This window comes from Rutilus rutilus, assembly GCF_951802725.1.
Source record: "Rutilus rutilus genome assembly, chromosome: 16".
Classification (NCBI taxonomy): Eukaryota; Metazoa; Chordata; class Actinopteri; order Cypriniformes; family Leuciscidae; genus Rutilus; species Rutilus rutilus.
The window spans coordinates 27,419,024-27,436,971 of record NC_140224.1 but is presented as its reverse complement, the minus strand read 5'-3'; the positions used below and the strand labels follow the sequence as shown (position 1 = coordinate 27,436,971).

The 17,948-nt window shown below is 38.4% G+C and overlaps 1 protein-coding gene across 4 annotated transcripts in view; it reads left to right on the top strand.

Moving 5' to 3' along the window:
- Nucleotides 1–16,957, top strand: part of vti1a (vesicle transport through interaction with t-SNAREs 1A) — a 134,286-nt gene extending 117,329 nt beyond the window's left edge. For all 4 annotated transcript variants that reach the window (XM_084433612.1, XM_084433614.1, XM_084433611.1 and 1 more), the window contains one exon: nt 15,988–16,957. In XM_084433612.1, coding sequence (XP_084289738.1) covers nt 15,988–16,081 — 94 coding nt within the window. In that variant the 3' untranslated portion in view covers nt 16,082–16,957. The remainder of the gene's footprint in view (nt 1–15,987) is intronic.
- Nucleotides 16,958–17,948: the final 991 nt, after the last annotated feature.

Here is a 17,948-nt window from a genome sequence, read left to right as displayed (position 1 = left end):
ACATCCATATTTTTTCACAGATATGGATTTCCTCCTTGACACTAGTTTGCGGTGCAGTCCCTCGGCAGCACGGGCGCCCCCTGACCTGTAACCTGTCGGGTCACAGGAACTGGAAGACTAGGCGCACTTTGACAGCTCAGCGCGCACGCCGCCCACCTCTCCATCTCCCGCTCAGGAGTTTTATAGCAGAACAGCAATCCTCGTCAATTAATTCACACAGCTGTCAGTGAGCTTAGAGGACTCTCTCAACCCCTCCTGTGTTTTCTTCTGTCTCTCTCTCTCTCTCTACCTCTTTTCCTCTTTCGTGGCATAGATTTTCTGGAGTTTTCCTCAGCCTGACCCTTGGAGGCTGCAGGGCCTGATTAGTCAGATTTAGTGCTGAGTCTATTGATCGGAGCCTCCAGGGCAATAACCAAATGGAGCCGGTGCAACAAGTCAATAGCGCTGTTATTGCACCAAACCGATGGCCTGCGCTTCAATCAGTACTGCGGGGGGAGAGCGGCAAGTCATCATGAGTGAATTAGTGTCACTCAGGAACCCCCTTCTCATCGTGCCCTCCGTCCATCCCCAGGTGCTCTTTCCTTCGTTTCCTCTCCCTCTCTCTCTGCCTCTCTCTTTCTCCGGTAGTCTGCTTCAGTCCAGGGACGAGTTTCTTCTACACGTTTTGTAAGAGGAAGAGAAGGGTCTGCAATTTTAATGGAACGGCATGGATTATTTAAAGTGACTAAACCCCCTGTTGTAGTGTCAAGTGGAAAGATGTCGGATGACACTGTGGTTTCTGAAGCTCTGCTGCAGGAGCTTGTGAGGAAGATTCTCCGCAGCATGAGCTGGTGTAGAAATGGGCAGTTTATTTGACAGCAGACTGAGTTTAAAGATCAGTCATTCTCACCACTGGAATTTTTTATTCCAGTATCACTACTTGAGTTTGTATTATGAGTTGGGAAGTCGCAATTATGGCGTCAGGTGAGCTCAAATCACTTAAACCGGAGCAAGATGGCGACGTACCTTTTCTACAAAAAAAAACACAGCAAGTTTTTTTTTAAAGGGGTTCTATTATGCTTTTTCACTTTTTCAACTGTATTTAGTGTGTAATGTTGCTGTTTGAGCATAAAAAAAGATCTGCAAGGTTACAAAGCTCAAGGTCCACTCCAAAAGGAGATATTTTGTTTAACAGAATCCACTTTTCAAGAACTACAACTTTTTCCGGATCTTATGAAGTCATAATGTTCCTCATTTAAATAATCTCCTCCCACGTAATCCGCAAAAATGTTGGCGAGGCCTGGTAGTGTGTTGTCACTGTTTTTTCCACCCCAGAAAAAGTTTGTCCTAAGGCTGACGAACTTGAGTGGTTAAAATTAATTTTGAACACTGTTTCTGAACATTATAACCTCAACGTTTGTCTGTGAACTGCACATTTTATAGAGCTTCTAGAAGAGAGGATGATGCAGGCTTTAAACACAAAATCTTCTCCTGAATGCTAAAAATAATAAATAAATAAAAAATGAAACCAATGGTGCATTTGTCAAGTTTGAAAGATGGCACAGTTAAACGCACATTAATGCCACCACAATGCCATAATTATAAGGGGGAAACGTGGGTTTTTCATTGCTGTGTCAGTGAAAAAACAGGATGGATGCAGTGGATCTGTAGTTGACTGTAAATTTGTTGAAATGTATGAAAATACTATTTTATTTTATTTACCATAACATTGACATTTCAGTACAAAATGCAATATAATTGTACAATTATGATAGAACATAATAAATTGTTTATTTATTTATAAATTGTTTGAAATTATGTGCATTCTTTATTCATCAATTTGTAGAAGAAGAGTTAAAAAAATAAAGTGCTTCATTTATTTATTTATTTTTGTAGAAAAAGTATTTGCCATTTCGCTTCAACCAAAGTGATTTGAAAGCTCCTGACATCATAATTATGAACTTCCCAGGAAGACTTCAAAATTTCCTCCTGGAAAATCCTATAGACCATAACTAGCACCTAAAATATTGTACAGACCAGCTGTGGCCAGTTGCATAAACTTAGCCACTATGTTAAGTCTTAAGAACTAATTTGACCAACTAGAAATTTTTCAAGGGATAATCAGTCATATACTTTTCTGATTCAAGTTAGACTGATCTACCTTTTTATTTAACTGACTAACCACCCAAAACTCCATAGTAACATTCTAATGCCCACAACTTCATAGCAACACAATGGCAACCTATATAGCATAATGGCACCACTCTCATTTTATTCAGAAAATGTAAAAATGTCATTTATCTTTAATGTTTCGATCCATCGCAATCTCCAAATGTCAGACCTCCCTCCATTTGTCTTTTGGGTCGACCTTGCAGCGGCATAAGTCATGGGCTTTGCTTTTCCTATTAATATTATTTTCCCCATATTTCCATTAGTGCAACCTCATCCTCTTGCAGCCAGAATCACCTGAGGATAGAAGTGGAACACAACAACAGCTTCAAGGCTGAAGTTTGTGTTTATTTGAGAAGGTGCTGGAAAGGTCTACTCTTCACTCTCCCTCGCTCTCCCCGTTTTTGTTTCAGAGTCATCTTGGACACTCGATGCTCCTCTCTGTGACTCCCTTAACACAGCATGGCAAGGACAGCTGAAGCACTGAGCTGATTAAGTGCTGTTTTCTGAGAGCTTTTATCCTCTGGATAGGAATTTGAAAGGCTCCCTCTCAAAAGCATAACCATCTCTATATCCCCCCAACATATCCTGATTGTATCCTTGTCTTTTCAAGTTCCACTCAATCTTTGGCCGCACATATGATGGCCATCTCTGAAGACATGTAGTGCCGTGGTTTTGTCTTTTACATTTCCTGTTAGTGTGAATTTTAGTCACTTCAGGCTTCGTATTGAAACTTCGTATTCAGGCTCAGTATCAAATCAGTAGCAATTTGAGATCAAGGCTGCAGCAGCAAGCAAGATTTTTTTGTATTTGAGTTTGTATCATAATATATTTTCCGAAATTAGAATTTTTTCCATTTCAAACATTTTTTTTTTTTTTTTCATAGTTAACAGATATTTTTATAGATAACCAATTAATAGGCCTACATGTAATTGTTTGCTGGTTTGTGTGGATGACACTCAACACCAGTTTCAACAGCACTCTGTACTCGTCTCATTCGCATAAAAACAGATTCTATAGATTTAAAAAAAAAACTTTATTTATTAAGGTGCAGTCACATTGGTGAAATTTCGCAATAGGTCCATAGTCTAATATTTGAGCCCTAATGTGTTTTCGTCAGTTCTCCATCATTTGCGGATAAACAAGTGCTTCACTATGGTGCTTCAGTGTGTGTGCACTCTGATCAGGTGCTGTCAGCTTCCAGTTAGTTTTTGGAAATCAAACAGAACAGTTGGGATGTCATATTAAAAAAAGGGTGTTAACATATTTAAACGTATATCATTTATCACATTTACATGTTAACTCTTTGTTAGCCATAAAATAAATATTTGTTTATTACATCCGTGCTGTAAATGATCGCCTTGCTGCGGTATGTGTATCACTGGTCTTGTAGAGAATAACACAGGGTGAATGGATGTACTAGAGGGAGTGGAGATTATTACTTTGGCTTCTAGCTAAACTAAACATGTCGGCATGATGTTATGTAAAGTTGCTTGTTATTAAAAGGAAAGAGCATGTCTCTAGACTTTTTGGGGGGAAAACAGAAACAACTTGGAGTGTTTTATGGAATTTACTTTGAGTAATGCCAGACATTTTTGGTCCATAAAATGATATTATATTGTGTATCTTCACATTTTTCTTCTAGAAATTTGCTCTATTTGTCTGTCTCTTCATAACTAGATTTTGTTAGTGTAACACAACACTGAGATGTTACAAACTATGGCCTCGGGTCAGACCCGCCTAACACAGAGCGTCCAGAACTTCAACCTTTCTTTCGTTTCCTTTTTCCTCTGCTCTCCATGAAAGTCACCAGCCAACACAGACCACTGATTTATGAGTTCTAATGAGATTTCAATACTGAACAAACAATAAAAATTTATGAGCATCATAGTTTTGGAGGCCCATGGTTCCATGGTTAGTGTTACACCCTTTCAACAAGCCTGGAAATACAATCCCCAGCTGCTTCCCTCAAGGAATGCAGCCACCTTTTCTGTCGGAAATCTTAGCAGCGCGCCCAAATTGTGTGAAAGTAATTTATCTCGCTTTTATAAATGCTGTTGTATTCACAGTCAACCTGGAGCGCTGCTGAGGGATCGTATTACACTGCGAGTAAGTCTCAATATCCTGCTTAGCCTTGTACTGTAGGTCAGAGCATTGGGAGTTAAAGGAGGACGTCAGGAGTTAAAGACAGTGCTGCTTTACCTGGGCGTCTTTATCTTATGTTTCTGTAAGCGCCTCTAAAAAGACTTACATTTTAGTGACTAGCTAGAAAAATTACAGAGTAATGTTAAGATGTCAAAGATTGGAAGTCTTCAAAAGCAGGAATTAGTGATATGTCTCCAAGTACAGATACAATCTATAGCCTGTTGAAACCTTGTTTGCTTGTGGTTTGGTCCATTGAACCTCACCAGTGGCGTGTCCTGTGCTGAGTTCACGAAAAGGTTAGGTCCCGACAGCCTAAAGAAAAAAAACATTTTAATGCAATGCTTATACAGTATATCTATCACAACCTCAAAATTCCCAGTTATTTCAAATAGGCACACCTACCTGTGCAACGGTTCTGGGAGAACTTTGAGCAGCCAAGTGAGGGTTTCTGTTTTCTCTGAAGTTTCCTGCATTGGGTGCTGGGAAATCAGGATTAGTAGTGGTACGCTGACTGCTGCCTCAGCACATTTACCCATGACATAGACTCAGACATAATATTTACTGCCTTGTTATTGGCTGTGGTGGAGCACAGGCATGCCCTCCTTGAGAAAGTTCCTGAGATATACACTAATCCGCTACCTCGTTTTGACATCAACACCCTCCTTCTAACCAGAGATAGAGAAAAAGAAAAGGAAAGGCATAAATAAGTGAGGAATGATGAAATTGAGAGATTCCAGAGTTTTATAGAATAAGAGAAAGTGGTGAGATAAAGTAAAAAAAATATATAAAAAAAAAAACCAGAATGAAAGACCTGAAGAAGAAAGAAATTCTGGTCCAAAACCTAGTGAGCTGCCTACTAGACTTCTTAGGCAGACACTATATAGGCAGCTATATAACGAAGTCTTGACTTTCAATTTCAGTGGAGTTTGACAATAACTTGTTGGTAAGTTAATAATACAGTATTGTGATAATCATAAAAATGAAAAAGCAAACACAAATATAAGGCTGCATTAAATATAAGGCTGCATTCATTTGATCAAAAATACAGGAAAACTAATATTATGAAATGCAATTTCAAAATAACTGTTTTGTATTTTTTTATATATTTTAAATTATATAATATAACATTTAACACATTTTGTTCCCTATTTTCAATTATTTTACTTCAATAAAAGGTTAGATTTAAAAAAAAAAAAGTATTGCAAATTAACAAAACAGTAGCTTATACAAGGCAAGAAATCAATGACACACATATACATACAGGAGAGAGAAAAACAAACAAAGAGAGAGAAAACAGCTATATATAGATATTGATATAGTGGTGTATGCAGGTACATTGGTAAGTAATGGGATATTTTAGTGATATAGGTATAGATAGAGGCAATTTAAGACAATCATTAGCCTGGCTAACGTCAGACCTCTTCTCATTGAGACGTGGTCTGGGAACTACATGTTCATTTTCTCGTATTTGAGGCGTGGTTTACGAATGCCCAGAGCCGTTTATTGGACGCTACAAATGTCTATCAAATGCGCCTGTACGTAGCTCATAGCCAATCGTTTCAATTATTCCAGATGACGTATGTAGAGCGACAGATATTCAACGAAGAAGACGACGATGGGTCAGAGATTTATGTGTACACCAGAGTCCTGCACGGGTCCGATTTTGTAAATCCGCACCCGCCCGTACCCGCAGTGCTTAAAACAGCACCCGACCAGTTTTCCGACAGCAGCACTAATTAAAATCTTCACCCGACCCGCTTAAAATAGAACCGACACCCGACCCGCACCCGAAATAAAATCAGTTTAGACAATCACATTATAGACACACTTACAAAAATGTTTATTGCCAGGTCATACAGAAGTTATTTCACACGACAATTAACACAAGGACAACTTCAGCCGAAGCTGTCAAAAGGCCGGTACATGAAGAACATGGCTAACGTTACCACAAAACTGAGTAGCCTAATAACAGACGCGGCTACAACACTTTATCTGCCACGCAATTTCGTTTAGCCTACATCTGACAATTCTGGGTTCAAACACGCCCTGCACACCACACATACTTAACAGTGTTAAATATGAAAAATACTGTTCCATAGAACTGCTTTGTTACCACAGTTTCTGCGTGCTTCCTCAGGGATGAAGTTCCACATTTGCGGCTATCCAACACGAAAATGTTTGCAGCAAAGCCTTTCACAATATTTTCTTCAGATAACTCCAAGTTTCTCCCACACACTGGACTTGATTTTTGATGACGTATTGTCGACAACTTTATCTCCACAAGCTATTCTTTTCTTCAACTCCTCAGCATCCATCTCGACGACTGCAAGCAGATCACGCGCGCGCAGTTATGATGAATTTATTAAAGTGAAAGTAGCCTAGGTAACGTTATAGATCCTGGGAGGGCGTGGTAAATAATAAACTGATGTGGATTTTAAATTATTTTATCAACTTGAAATACAGGCATATTTTTGTAGATGTGTTCCTAAAAATATGCATATATTTTTACGTCTGTCATGTTGGAGCCATAGATATAAACAAACTGCTTCGGTGTGTCGCATAGATGTCGTCATCGTCTTGCTGCTCCCTCCCCGTTCTGTGATTGGTTCCCTAGCTGAGGGGAAAATCTGGTCCATGGTATCCAGACTGCCTAGCAGCGTGAATAAAATCGCGCTGCGCTCAAGGCAGCATGGGGAAACCCAGGCTAGACAATCATAGTAATAGTAATAGAGTTGAAGTGTTTTTTTTTTTTTTTTTTTAAGATCAAAAGGATTTACCAAGGGTGCCAAGAATTCTGACTATATATATATATATAGTATTATTTCTATAAATTTTTATTTTGTGAGTTTGAAATGAGGTTGTCCATATTGAGGTATCTTTCATGTTGGAATTCAACTACAATGCCTTAAAGGGTTAGTTCACCCAAAATTTTTAATTCTGTCAGTAATTACTCACCCTCATGTTGTTCCAACCCCGTAAGACCTTCGTTCATCTTCGGAACACAAATTAAGATATTTTTGATGAAATCTGACAGCTGGATCACTCCTCCATAGGCTTCTATGTGACTGAAACTTGCTGGCCCAGAAAAGTTATTAAAGAGATCGTTAATATAGTCCAAGTGACTACAGTGGCTCAATCTTAAGTGTATCAATTCATTTCCTTCTTTCTGGGCCTCGAGTTGGTTCACGTAGTGTTTTTGCGCAGCGCGTCTGTGATGCGTGTGACGTACAACACTGACGCGCTGCGCAAAAACACTACGTGAACCAACTCGAGGCTCAGAGAGAAGGAAATGAATAGTGGAATAAAGTCGTTATTTTTGTTTGTTTTTGCGCACAAAAAGTATTCTCGTCGCTTGATATACTTAAGATTGAGCCACTGTAGTCACTTGGACTATATTAACGATCTCTTTTATAACTTTTCTGGGCCAGCAAGTTTCATTCCCTTAGAAGTCTATGGAGGAGTGAGCCAGCGCTCAGATTTCATCAAAAATATCTTAATTTGTGTTCCGAAGATGAACGAAGGTCTTACGGGGTTGAAACAACATGAGGGTGAGTAATTACTGACAGAATTTTCATTTTTGGGTGAACTAACCCTTTAAAGTACTGTTTACGTATAGGCAGCTCACTAGATTTTCAAACAGAAATCAAGAGAGTGCTACTAATTTGGCAGAGTGCCAGTTAGATCCCGGGCTACTGGAAAATTAGAGGGAGCAGGGAATCTTGCTTGGACACTCCACGACAGCAGGCTACAGCTGCTGGAATCTTTTGCGAGCAAAAGAGGTTCCAGGAAGTAGTGCCAACAAAGTGTTTCTCCGTTTCTCGGTCTCAACCTTTTTAAATAGCACCTGATTCTGAACTCATCTTCTGTTTTACTCCCTCTCTCCTAGACTCACTCTCCATCCCTCTCTCTTTCCTCCTGTAGGGGTCTAAAATCCCAGTCTAGGTTTCTAGTCAGATTGTTAGCTGGGCAATAAAAAATACATGAGTGTGTGGCGTAGAAGTGTTCGTTATGTATGTGTGTGTGTAGCTCATAAAGACAGCTTCCCGACACATGGGCTGCTCCAAATGTGCAGGAGCTCGTTTGTCTTTCAGAGTTGGAGCGCTACGAGTTGAACGGGGCTGTGTGATTTGCCAGTCTCAGCCTGTGTGTATGTGTACAATATTCATGCCTGTGTGTTGGTGCTCTCTCTTCAGCAATTCCCTTTATAACCTTTTACACTCGTCTTAGTTTGTTGATCCATGTTAAGAAGCAGACTTCTCCATGAGTGGGTTGCACAGGCGGCATGTCGTTTTGATGATAGACACGACGACAGCGAGAAAGAGGGATATGGAGTGAAATCATTAGGAGGCATTCACAGTCGCAGCACTGGCAACATCTCAAGATTCATCTGTGCTAACCAAAGTTCAGTGATATTCTTCCTGAATCTACACAACGGTGCGTGATAGGACAGTCAGACCTCACTGATTGGAGCGGCTCCTGAGTCCAGCTCCAGATGATAAGAGTACTGTAGCAAGCTCCACCACCCCATAATCACGCTAATAAAACCCTATTTAATGGCTCTATTATACACTTCAGCCCTGTTAAAGTAGCCATGGTGTGTGTGGGTGTGTATATGCGTTTCAGAATGCTCTGGAGGGCAAACTACTGTTTTTCTTTTGGAAATTACACAGTGCTGGGGACTTTTTAAGTCAATTACATGCAATTAAATGCAGTTTTTTTTTCTTTTCTTTTTTCTGCCGTTCTTGTATGCGTGCGTGTGTGTGTTTGATTAAGCCTTAAAAGTCTTGTAAAGTCCCTCCTGTTTGTGCTCTTCCCATGTACTGAACATGAGATTTCAATAGCCAGTGCTGATGTTTAGAGAACAGTTGTGTCCGGTGTGTTTTGTAACTTAACTTTTACACTATTTACTAAAAAAATGTATAAGATTATTGGAAAACTTGCCAGGTTGTGAGTACAGTTATTGGCCAATGTTAAGATGTTAAGATGGCAACATTTTGGCAAATGGATTTAATTGGTCAAAACATAATTGTACCATTAACATAAATCTCAAAATCACCCTTCAGTCCAGTTCTCACTGACAGCTGCTAGCTCCATCACGGTTGCTAATGCTGACTCTCTACGTCACTCTGAAAGCGACTACAAAAGAACGCTATTGCCTGTCTTTATTACATCTAAAGCTCTGAGCTATTGACAGGTAAGGTGGTTTAAAGGCCGCTTTGACATGTACAGTAAGGCAGCTGAGAAGCCCTGCTAAAACATTTATCTTTGTTAGAGTGTGATCACACACTCTTAACACAGGATCAGTTCCACAGGCCTTCCTCACCGTACCAACACACATAGAGAATCATGTCCGTCAGTCAGACCATTAGTGAACACATTGATCCTGCTGACTCTCCTCCCACTTTCACTTCTTTTGCTTCTGTCTTGCTCCAGTGCAGTACAATACATGATGTGGTTAAAAAAAGAAAGAAAAAAGAAAATACAGACCACTCACACAGTCAGCGATTCCTTTTATCGGCTTCAAAAGAAAATGCACACTCAAATTTATGAAAGTTAGTCACAAATTTGCTTATATGATTAATGACTAGAATACGTAGTATTTTTATTTCAAATTACGTTGCACTGTTTTAATTGTTTCAGACTTCTAAAACTTGCTGTTTATTTAGAGGTTTAAATGACAAAAATGCAGGTTTTAGACTGTATATGTGTTTGTTTTCAGTTTGTGTTGTTATGAGAGTTTGCTGGGGGATGTTTTGTTTTGGGATGATTGTGAAAGGGTGTGTGTGTTTATGAATATATGTGTGTGTGTATGTGGTGCTTGGGTGGTGGTGGTGTTCAAATGGGGTAAACTTCCATCACCCACCTCCCCCCACACACACAGGCGTAGAGGTGTACCACTGCCCTCATTAGGGCTACTAATAAGGGGAACTGAGAGTGTACGAGAGAGAGAAAAAAAAATAGTGGGAAAGAAGGGGAAAAAGGTTTTAAATTTTAATAACGCGGGTACGATTTTGTAAATCTTTCCTGACAGAAAACTCCTCATTATTTTCATCTGTCTCTGTCTCCTCTACCACCTCCACTGATAAATGGGCTTTTCGTAGCTTGAACTCGCTCTCCTTCTTTCTCTCTCTCTCTCTCTCTCTCTCTCTCTCTCTCTCTCTCTCTCTCTCTCTCTCTCTCTCTCTCTCTCTCTCTCTCTCCCTCTCCCTCTCCCTCTCTCTCTCTCTCTCTCTCTCTCTCTCTCTCACACACACATACACACACACACACACACACACACACACACACACAGTCGTTCATTCTTTGGCGTTGTGCTTCTGAGGTTAGACTTATGTTTTTAACCCAATTGACTCAGTTTAATTTTGTCTGCTGGTTTTGGAAGGAGTTATTTTGGCAGTGCCTGCTTACGTATAGTGTTCAGCTTGTGAGCTTCACACTGAGAAAGTCACAGTGTGCTTAAGACAGAGATTCTCAACTGAAGGGTCTTCAATTGAAGAGGGGTTTGAGGGTTCCAGACACCCCCTTAAAAACAAAAACATAATTAGGTGGTTTGATCATCTTTTTTAAAATTTAAATAAAGAATTTTTTGGGTGGGGGGATCTGTTTATTATTGCTGACATAACGTGACTTTTTTCCAACTTTTTAGTTATTCTTGAACAGGAAAAAACTTTAATTTACAGATGTTTTTATAGTAATAAAATAAATGTCTGTGCATACTGTATATTTTATTATTATTATTTTTTATTTTTTTTAAGAAAATAATATAATAATATTTTTATTCAGCAAGCATGCTTTAAATTAATCAAAAGTGATAGTAAACACTTTTTACATTGTTACAAAAAAATGTACTTCTGTAAATGCTGTTCATTTTAATGATCTATTCATTGCAGTCTTGGTGCGCAGAGACTTCTTTCAAAAACAATTTTTTTTAACTGATCCCAAATTGAAATGTTCATGTTCTTTAATTTATGATTGTTAATATACTTAAATTACTATAGTTTTAAAACTTTTTTTAGACAATATTTTGCAGTAGTAGTGTGTGAATAGGTTTTGCTGAGTGAGTTTAATCAAGTCAATGAAATAAAACCAAATGTGATCTACCAGAGTTACAGTTTGACTTGGTTCATTAAAAAACATAAATTCATTTATTCCAGCATGGGAATTGAACTGCGTAGAGTCTTATCTCTGGCCCAGCTAGACATAATAAATCTCTATTGGTACATGAGATCATGCTAACAATTTAACAAGTGTGAGTACTTGAAGTGTTTAATATTTAATATTAGTTGAGCATGGTTGTGAGTCAGTGAAGTTTAATGTTATGATTTTTACTTTATATGCTGCATTGAAGAAACCTTTATTTATTTGATTTTACATGTGCATTATTGAGCCCCTGGTTCTTTTTCCGACCTAAGTTAGACAGAGACAGAAAAAGTGAACATGTAAAAGAAGGTTTACCCTGAGCTATGAGCTGTGACAACATGAACAGGTCTCCTCCAGCCCTCTGTCATGTGTTTGACAGAGAGGATGGATGCGGTTTGATGGGTCCTGCTCTGTTCTGTCCAGACATGGTTCAGCATGGGATAGAACCTCCATCAAACAGGCAACAGATATAACCTTTTCTTCTGCTCTCTCTGTCTCTGTCCTCCCCTTAATGTGATTCATCCCAGGTGAGACTGGAGGTAGAGGAACCATAGATTAGTCACAGAAGTATCCTATGCTCCTTTTCCAGTTGTAGTTTCCAATCTTGTCAGTTTCCAGATTTGAGGGAGGAAAAATATCACTCCAACCCATTAAATGTGCTGCAAAAATGTAAAAAAAATTAAACAATAGTTTTTATTATTATACGTAGACGTACAGTAAGCACGCATCCGTTATATTGATGCGCAAACAAACTGTGTATGTGTGCGCACTTGATGCAGTGATCGCACATTGTATCTACGGTATGCACATATTTCAGTACATTCACATTGTTTCCACACACATTCAGGATAATGTTTTGATTTGTCATGTGCCATGTGTCATGTTGCTGTGTTTAGTATTTCTGAATGAATCCGTGTACTGTAGTAGGTATATGCAGTCAGGTCAAGGTGGTTGATTTTAGTTTTTTTAGTTTTTTTGCCATCTCCGTGTGGTCCTGTTCGGTATCGCAACTTGACTTCTGTTGCACTGAACAACATACGGTTTTCTGTTGTTTTTTTTGTTTGTTTGTTTTTTCATGGGTGCTTTGGTGTGAATAAATTTATGAATTATATGGATTCCTTATATCACTTGGTTATTTGGTGTCATTTTGGAGTCTCCAAGTGTCCTTTTTTTGGAAAGACACCTAAATTTACCTTGAAAAAAGCGAGCAGAAAATACAGTTTTGTGAGAATCACCTTTCAATCTGATTCAATAACAATACAATAAAAACAGTAATATTATGAAATATTTTTAGTTTAAAATAGCTGTTTTCTATTTTTATTTATTTGAAAATGTAATTTATTCCTGTGATGGCAAAGCTGAATTTTCAGCATCATTAGTCAGTACTCAAATTATTTAAATATACAGTATAATGAAAAAAAATAAATATATATATATATATATATATATATATATATATATACATTATTATTTTTTTCATTCATTATACTGTATAGTACATGATTACAATTAAATTACTTTGAATGTCAAAAATGTGTTCTCAAAACTTACTGTAGATCAAGGAAACAAAGACAGTAATGTGGCATGTTTGTTTGTGGACAGATTATTTAGTAACCGTCAGTTACATCATCATTCGGCTCTCAAGTATGCAGACTGGTTCTGAGAGAGGTGCCAAAGGTGTACAAATAGTGTTTCGGTTCTTCTGTTCTTTGAGATCCATTCGTGGTTATATTTAGTTGAAGTTGAAAGGGACTGCCATAAGGCAAGATTTTAAAGTTTACAGACAAAAGTTCCCCTCCATCAGTGAGTATTTGAGCTCTCGTACATGACAGGATGAATTACTTCCCCAAACATGTTCCTCAAATTACAACGGTACTCAGTGAATAGATTTGTGCACTTTCCAGTGCTTTTTTCAGAGTGTTTTTAGGCCTGGTGTTGTTGAAGTGAAGGAAGCGTGGCTGCTCTCTGTGATGACTGGGCCACTCACTCACTTGCTCTGGATGTGGGGCTGCCCGGGGCCTCTCCGCCCACCCTCAAGGGCCTGTCAGAGCAGCCTTACCAAAGGCAGATTAATCTACATTACTGCTAACAGCTCAGCCTGGCCCCTGATCCACTCACACACACACACTGTATTTAATCTCTTGCACTTCAGTCAAAAATCTACAGCTGGGGTTTTGGTCAGAAAATTAAGGTTAGCAGAAATTGATTTATGAGTCCATGAATTTTCTAGAGGTTGTGTGTTAAAATACACAGTAAATGATGATCCTGCCTAATCCCTTTTTACCAGGGTAGAATCATTGTGCAGAACAGCTTCAATTGGCTTATTGACTTTATAAATTCATTTCATGGTAACAATATGTCAAAAGACAGTAATGTTCATCAGTTTATATGCAAAGTTTGTAGTCTGTTTTAATATGCTGATTTGCTGTTCAAGAAACATTTCTTATTATCATCTATGTTAAAAGCAGTAATGCTGCTTAATATTTTTGTGGAAACCATGACACATTTATTTCAGGATTCTTTGATGAATAGAAGTTCAAAAGAACAGCATTTATTTGAAATTGAAATATTTTGTAGCATAACAAATGTCTTTGTAGTCACTTTTGATTAATAATTGACTATTATTATTTTTTTTTTAAATGTACTGACCTGAAACTTCTGGATAGTGTACTTTATCTTAATATTGATTAACAGGAATTGTAAATACGCAAGGGTCACATGATCTTGACATAAGCTTACCTCCAGTAGCACTGAGCACAGAATCAGCCCTACCATCTTTTAACACATTCTTTAAACAGACCCAAGAATTCCCATTCGTCCCTCTCCCACGGCTGTTTCCTGTCCCTTTAGGCACCAGCACATCTCTGAACATCATGAACAGTCTGTCCTCTTGCTTGGAGTTTGTTTGTTTGTGTTTGTGTGTGTGTTGTGTGTGTGTGTTGTGGGTGGGTGTGGGTTTAGGGATAGGGTTAGGGGATAGAATATACAGTTTGTACTGTATAAAAAACATTATGTCTATGGAAATTCCCCACTAAGATACCAAAACCTAACGTGTGTGTGTGTGTGTGTAGCCAGTGTAAATAATGAATGTTACTTAAAGAGACATGTGGGAGATCTGGCCTTGCTAAACATGCTCTGATTAATGTCCTCCGTCAAGCATGCAGTCCCAATTATGAATTATGCCAGCCTAGCATCCAATCAGAGCTCACCTTTCGTCAGTGCAGTGAAAAAAAGCCTCTGATGGGTTATCGTAACAAAATAAACATGTCGGAGCATAAACACATGAATACTAGTCAGTTTTGTGCAGCAGCATCAAGGTGTGGATTGTAATGCTATTTTGCTTTCTTTACTGTACATCTCTGTATCTGTGAGAAGTGTGTGTGTGTGTGTGTGTGTGTGTGTGTGTGTGTGTGTGTGTGTGTGTGTGTGTTTGGATGGGGAAGAGTGCTGCTCGGCTGCAGTGATGATGAATGGGTGTGTGTGAGTTATTCATCTCCTGCTTATAGGAGTGGACAGTGGTCCTGCTCTCTCCACATGTCAGCACATGGGATAATTCTGTCATTTATCAGGAATGACACTGGAGACAAAAACTCACCCCGAGAGATCATCCCAGGGTCTCAACTCCTGCTCTCACCCTCACTGTACTCATCCACACACCCACTTTGTCACTTTTCAAACAGTTTGTTTTTCTCAGTTCTGAGCAGACAGACATTTTTCAGCATTTTCTGTTTTGGGGGGAAATTCTGCTGTATGATATGATATGGATGGTAAAGTGTATGAAATGAAGAAATGTTTCTTGAGCAGCAGATCAGCATTTTATAATGATTTCTGAAGGATCATGTGACACTGAAGACTGGAGTAATGCTGCTGAAAATTCAGCTTTGGCATCACTGGAATAAACTACATTTTAAAGTATATCAAAATAGAAAACCGTTATTTTAAATTGCAATAATATTTCACAATGTTACTGTTTTTACGGTATTTTTGTTGTTGTTACTCTTTTTCTGTTATTGTGAATTATACTTGAAATCACAATTAAATTGAGCATAATATGTTTAATAAATAAATATGCAACTGATTTGTAGAACTTTGTGAATTACTGAGTGATTCTATGGAGTCTTGCAGGCACGGATTGCCCTTTTTGTTTGGTCGTGATAATAGGAAAGTGAGTTTTATGGAGAATTCCTTCCGTAAATATGTGAATTTTATTAGCTGGAGGAATGCCACAAGCTACACTTTTTACTTTTTAGAAAGAAATAAATGCTCTGAGCGTGTCTGTAGACAGATGGTGAGGAAAAAGGCAAAGTTGTCATGTCGTTGTGACATGTTTTGCACAATAGTATGAGTTTGTATTTTTTAGACCGATCTGACTGAAGTGAAATCTGTTTATCGAGTTCAGTCAGAAAAAAAATTATTCATTTTTGATGCGAGGCATGTACTCGATCACATGCATGTTATTTTGTGTGAAGATGTTAAATTAATTAATGTCCTTAACATAAAATCTCTTTCTCTTGTCTTCTCTTTCTCTCCATCTCTCCCTCTCCTCACCCACAGGATCATTCAGAATCGTGTCCTGGTCTTCATCCTGGGAGCCATCATCCTCCTCACCATCGTCTTGGCCATCTATTTCAATTTGCGAGGGCACTGATCTCCACTGACTGGCCCTATGCGTGCATGTGTGAGTGTGTAAGAGCGTGTGTGTAAGATTAATAGTGACAAAAGTGTTGGGCTGGAGTAATTAGGACAAATTGTTCACATGAATCATTCCTGGTGGGCAGTGACAGGGGGCCTCTCCTCGCTGCTCTCGAGCGGAGCGGGACCGTGTCTACCCTCTCTCTCCTTATATTTATGCTGCGTCCATTACTTTTAAAACTTACCGACCCAGAGAGAAACCCGGCACGGATGTGTGGACACAAGGACCATGATGAGAACATCAGATGGATGAAGAACAGGAAGACGAACATCAACCTATGTCATAACCTGCTGTTTAATGTTTAGTTTTGGGGGGTTTTGTAGACGGGAAAAGGGCATGAGAGCCAAAAGGTACTGGAAAATCCTATCCATCAGGTATATGTGTGTGTGTGTGTGTGTGTGTGTGTGTGTGAGCCATACACAAGGCAAGGCCCCCGGAGCAGTACCATTTAGCACACGGTGCAGAATCACACACTACACACAGCCCAAAGGTCACACGCCCGTCTCTCAGTCCCCCTTCATCCAGGATTAGTAGCTTCTCACGCTGTTCCTCTAAGGTCAGCAAAGACCTCGCATGTGTTTAGTTAAACCAGCAGGACTGCTTTGAACAAGAAAATATCCATGTCCACTCTTACCTTTACTAATCAAATCTGACAGCATGATAGTAACTGTAGTCAGTCGTACTAATAAGAAATGTATTTCCTGTATTTATTTGTCATTTCAGATGAATTGTACTGTATTTTTCGCTGTATCTTTCTTTCAATTTATCTGGAATTTGTTTTAGCCATTAATGTTTGACATTAAAATCACATCATTTGTCTCTACTGTGCAATGTTGCAAATGTGCTTCATTATTCCTATAGGAGGACCAACTAGCAAGCATCAGTATGGAAATATGCGAAATTTGGGAGTCTGCTCCAGGCTTTCACCTGCTGTTTGCGTATTAGGGTAGAAGAAAGAAGGTAAAGATGACTATGTGCTAATAGTTCATTTCAGTTAGTTTGTTATTTATGTGAGGATTCCTTTGTGTACTTTTATATATTTATGTGTGTATCGCCATACACTCCGGCTCAGTTCCAAAACGCAGTGAGTTCCCTTGATGTCTAATGCCTACGTAGGCGGCTGACGTCCAAAGCAGCATCACTAGCTGAAATTATACCTCATAAATAACTGATTTGGGACCCTTTACATTGTCAGCAACTTTGAACAGACTACAAAAAATATTTATTTGAAAGAGTTTGCTGTCAAGCTAATTGATAAACATTGTCGAATACATGTTGCAAATGAGTCAAATAAACGCTTTTAGTGAATCGATTATATTTATAATCAACATTATTTTGTTCATCGGTTTATTTAACAAAAGAGTAAGCTGTCAGGGTATTGCTATGCTAATAACAGTGTGTTAAGCATAAAAACAAATAATCAGTGTTAGTGATTGTTAGTTGAATGTATTTGTAATCAACATTTCACTTTGCTGTCTACGATCTATTATTTTAAAAACAAAAGTTAACTGTTAGCTTGTTTCTAAGCTAATGACAATATGTTAAACAGAAAAATAATGGTTCAGTTCAACGATGCAGTCGAACAACATCAAGTCCCATCCTACGTCTTGTTCAAGAAGCCATTTCTCAACTTCCATTTCATGTCGACTTTAAAGAGTTAGCTGTTAGCATGTTGTGAAGCTAATGGCATAATGTGTTAAACATAGTCAAATAATCAATTTTATATTTATATTTTTATGTATATTGTCATATATTGTATATATTTTTATATTATGTTTATCAACATTTCATTTTGTTTGTCCTTTTTTAATAAATAGTTTTT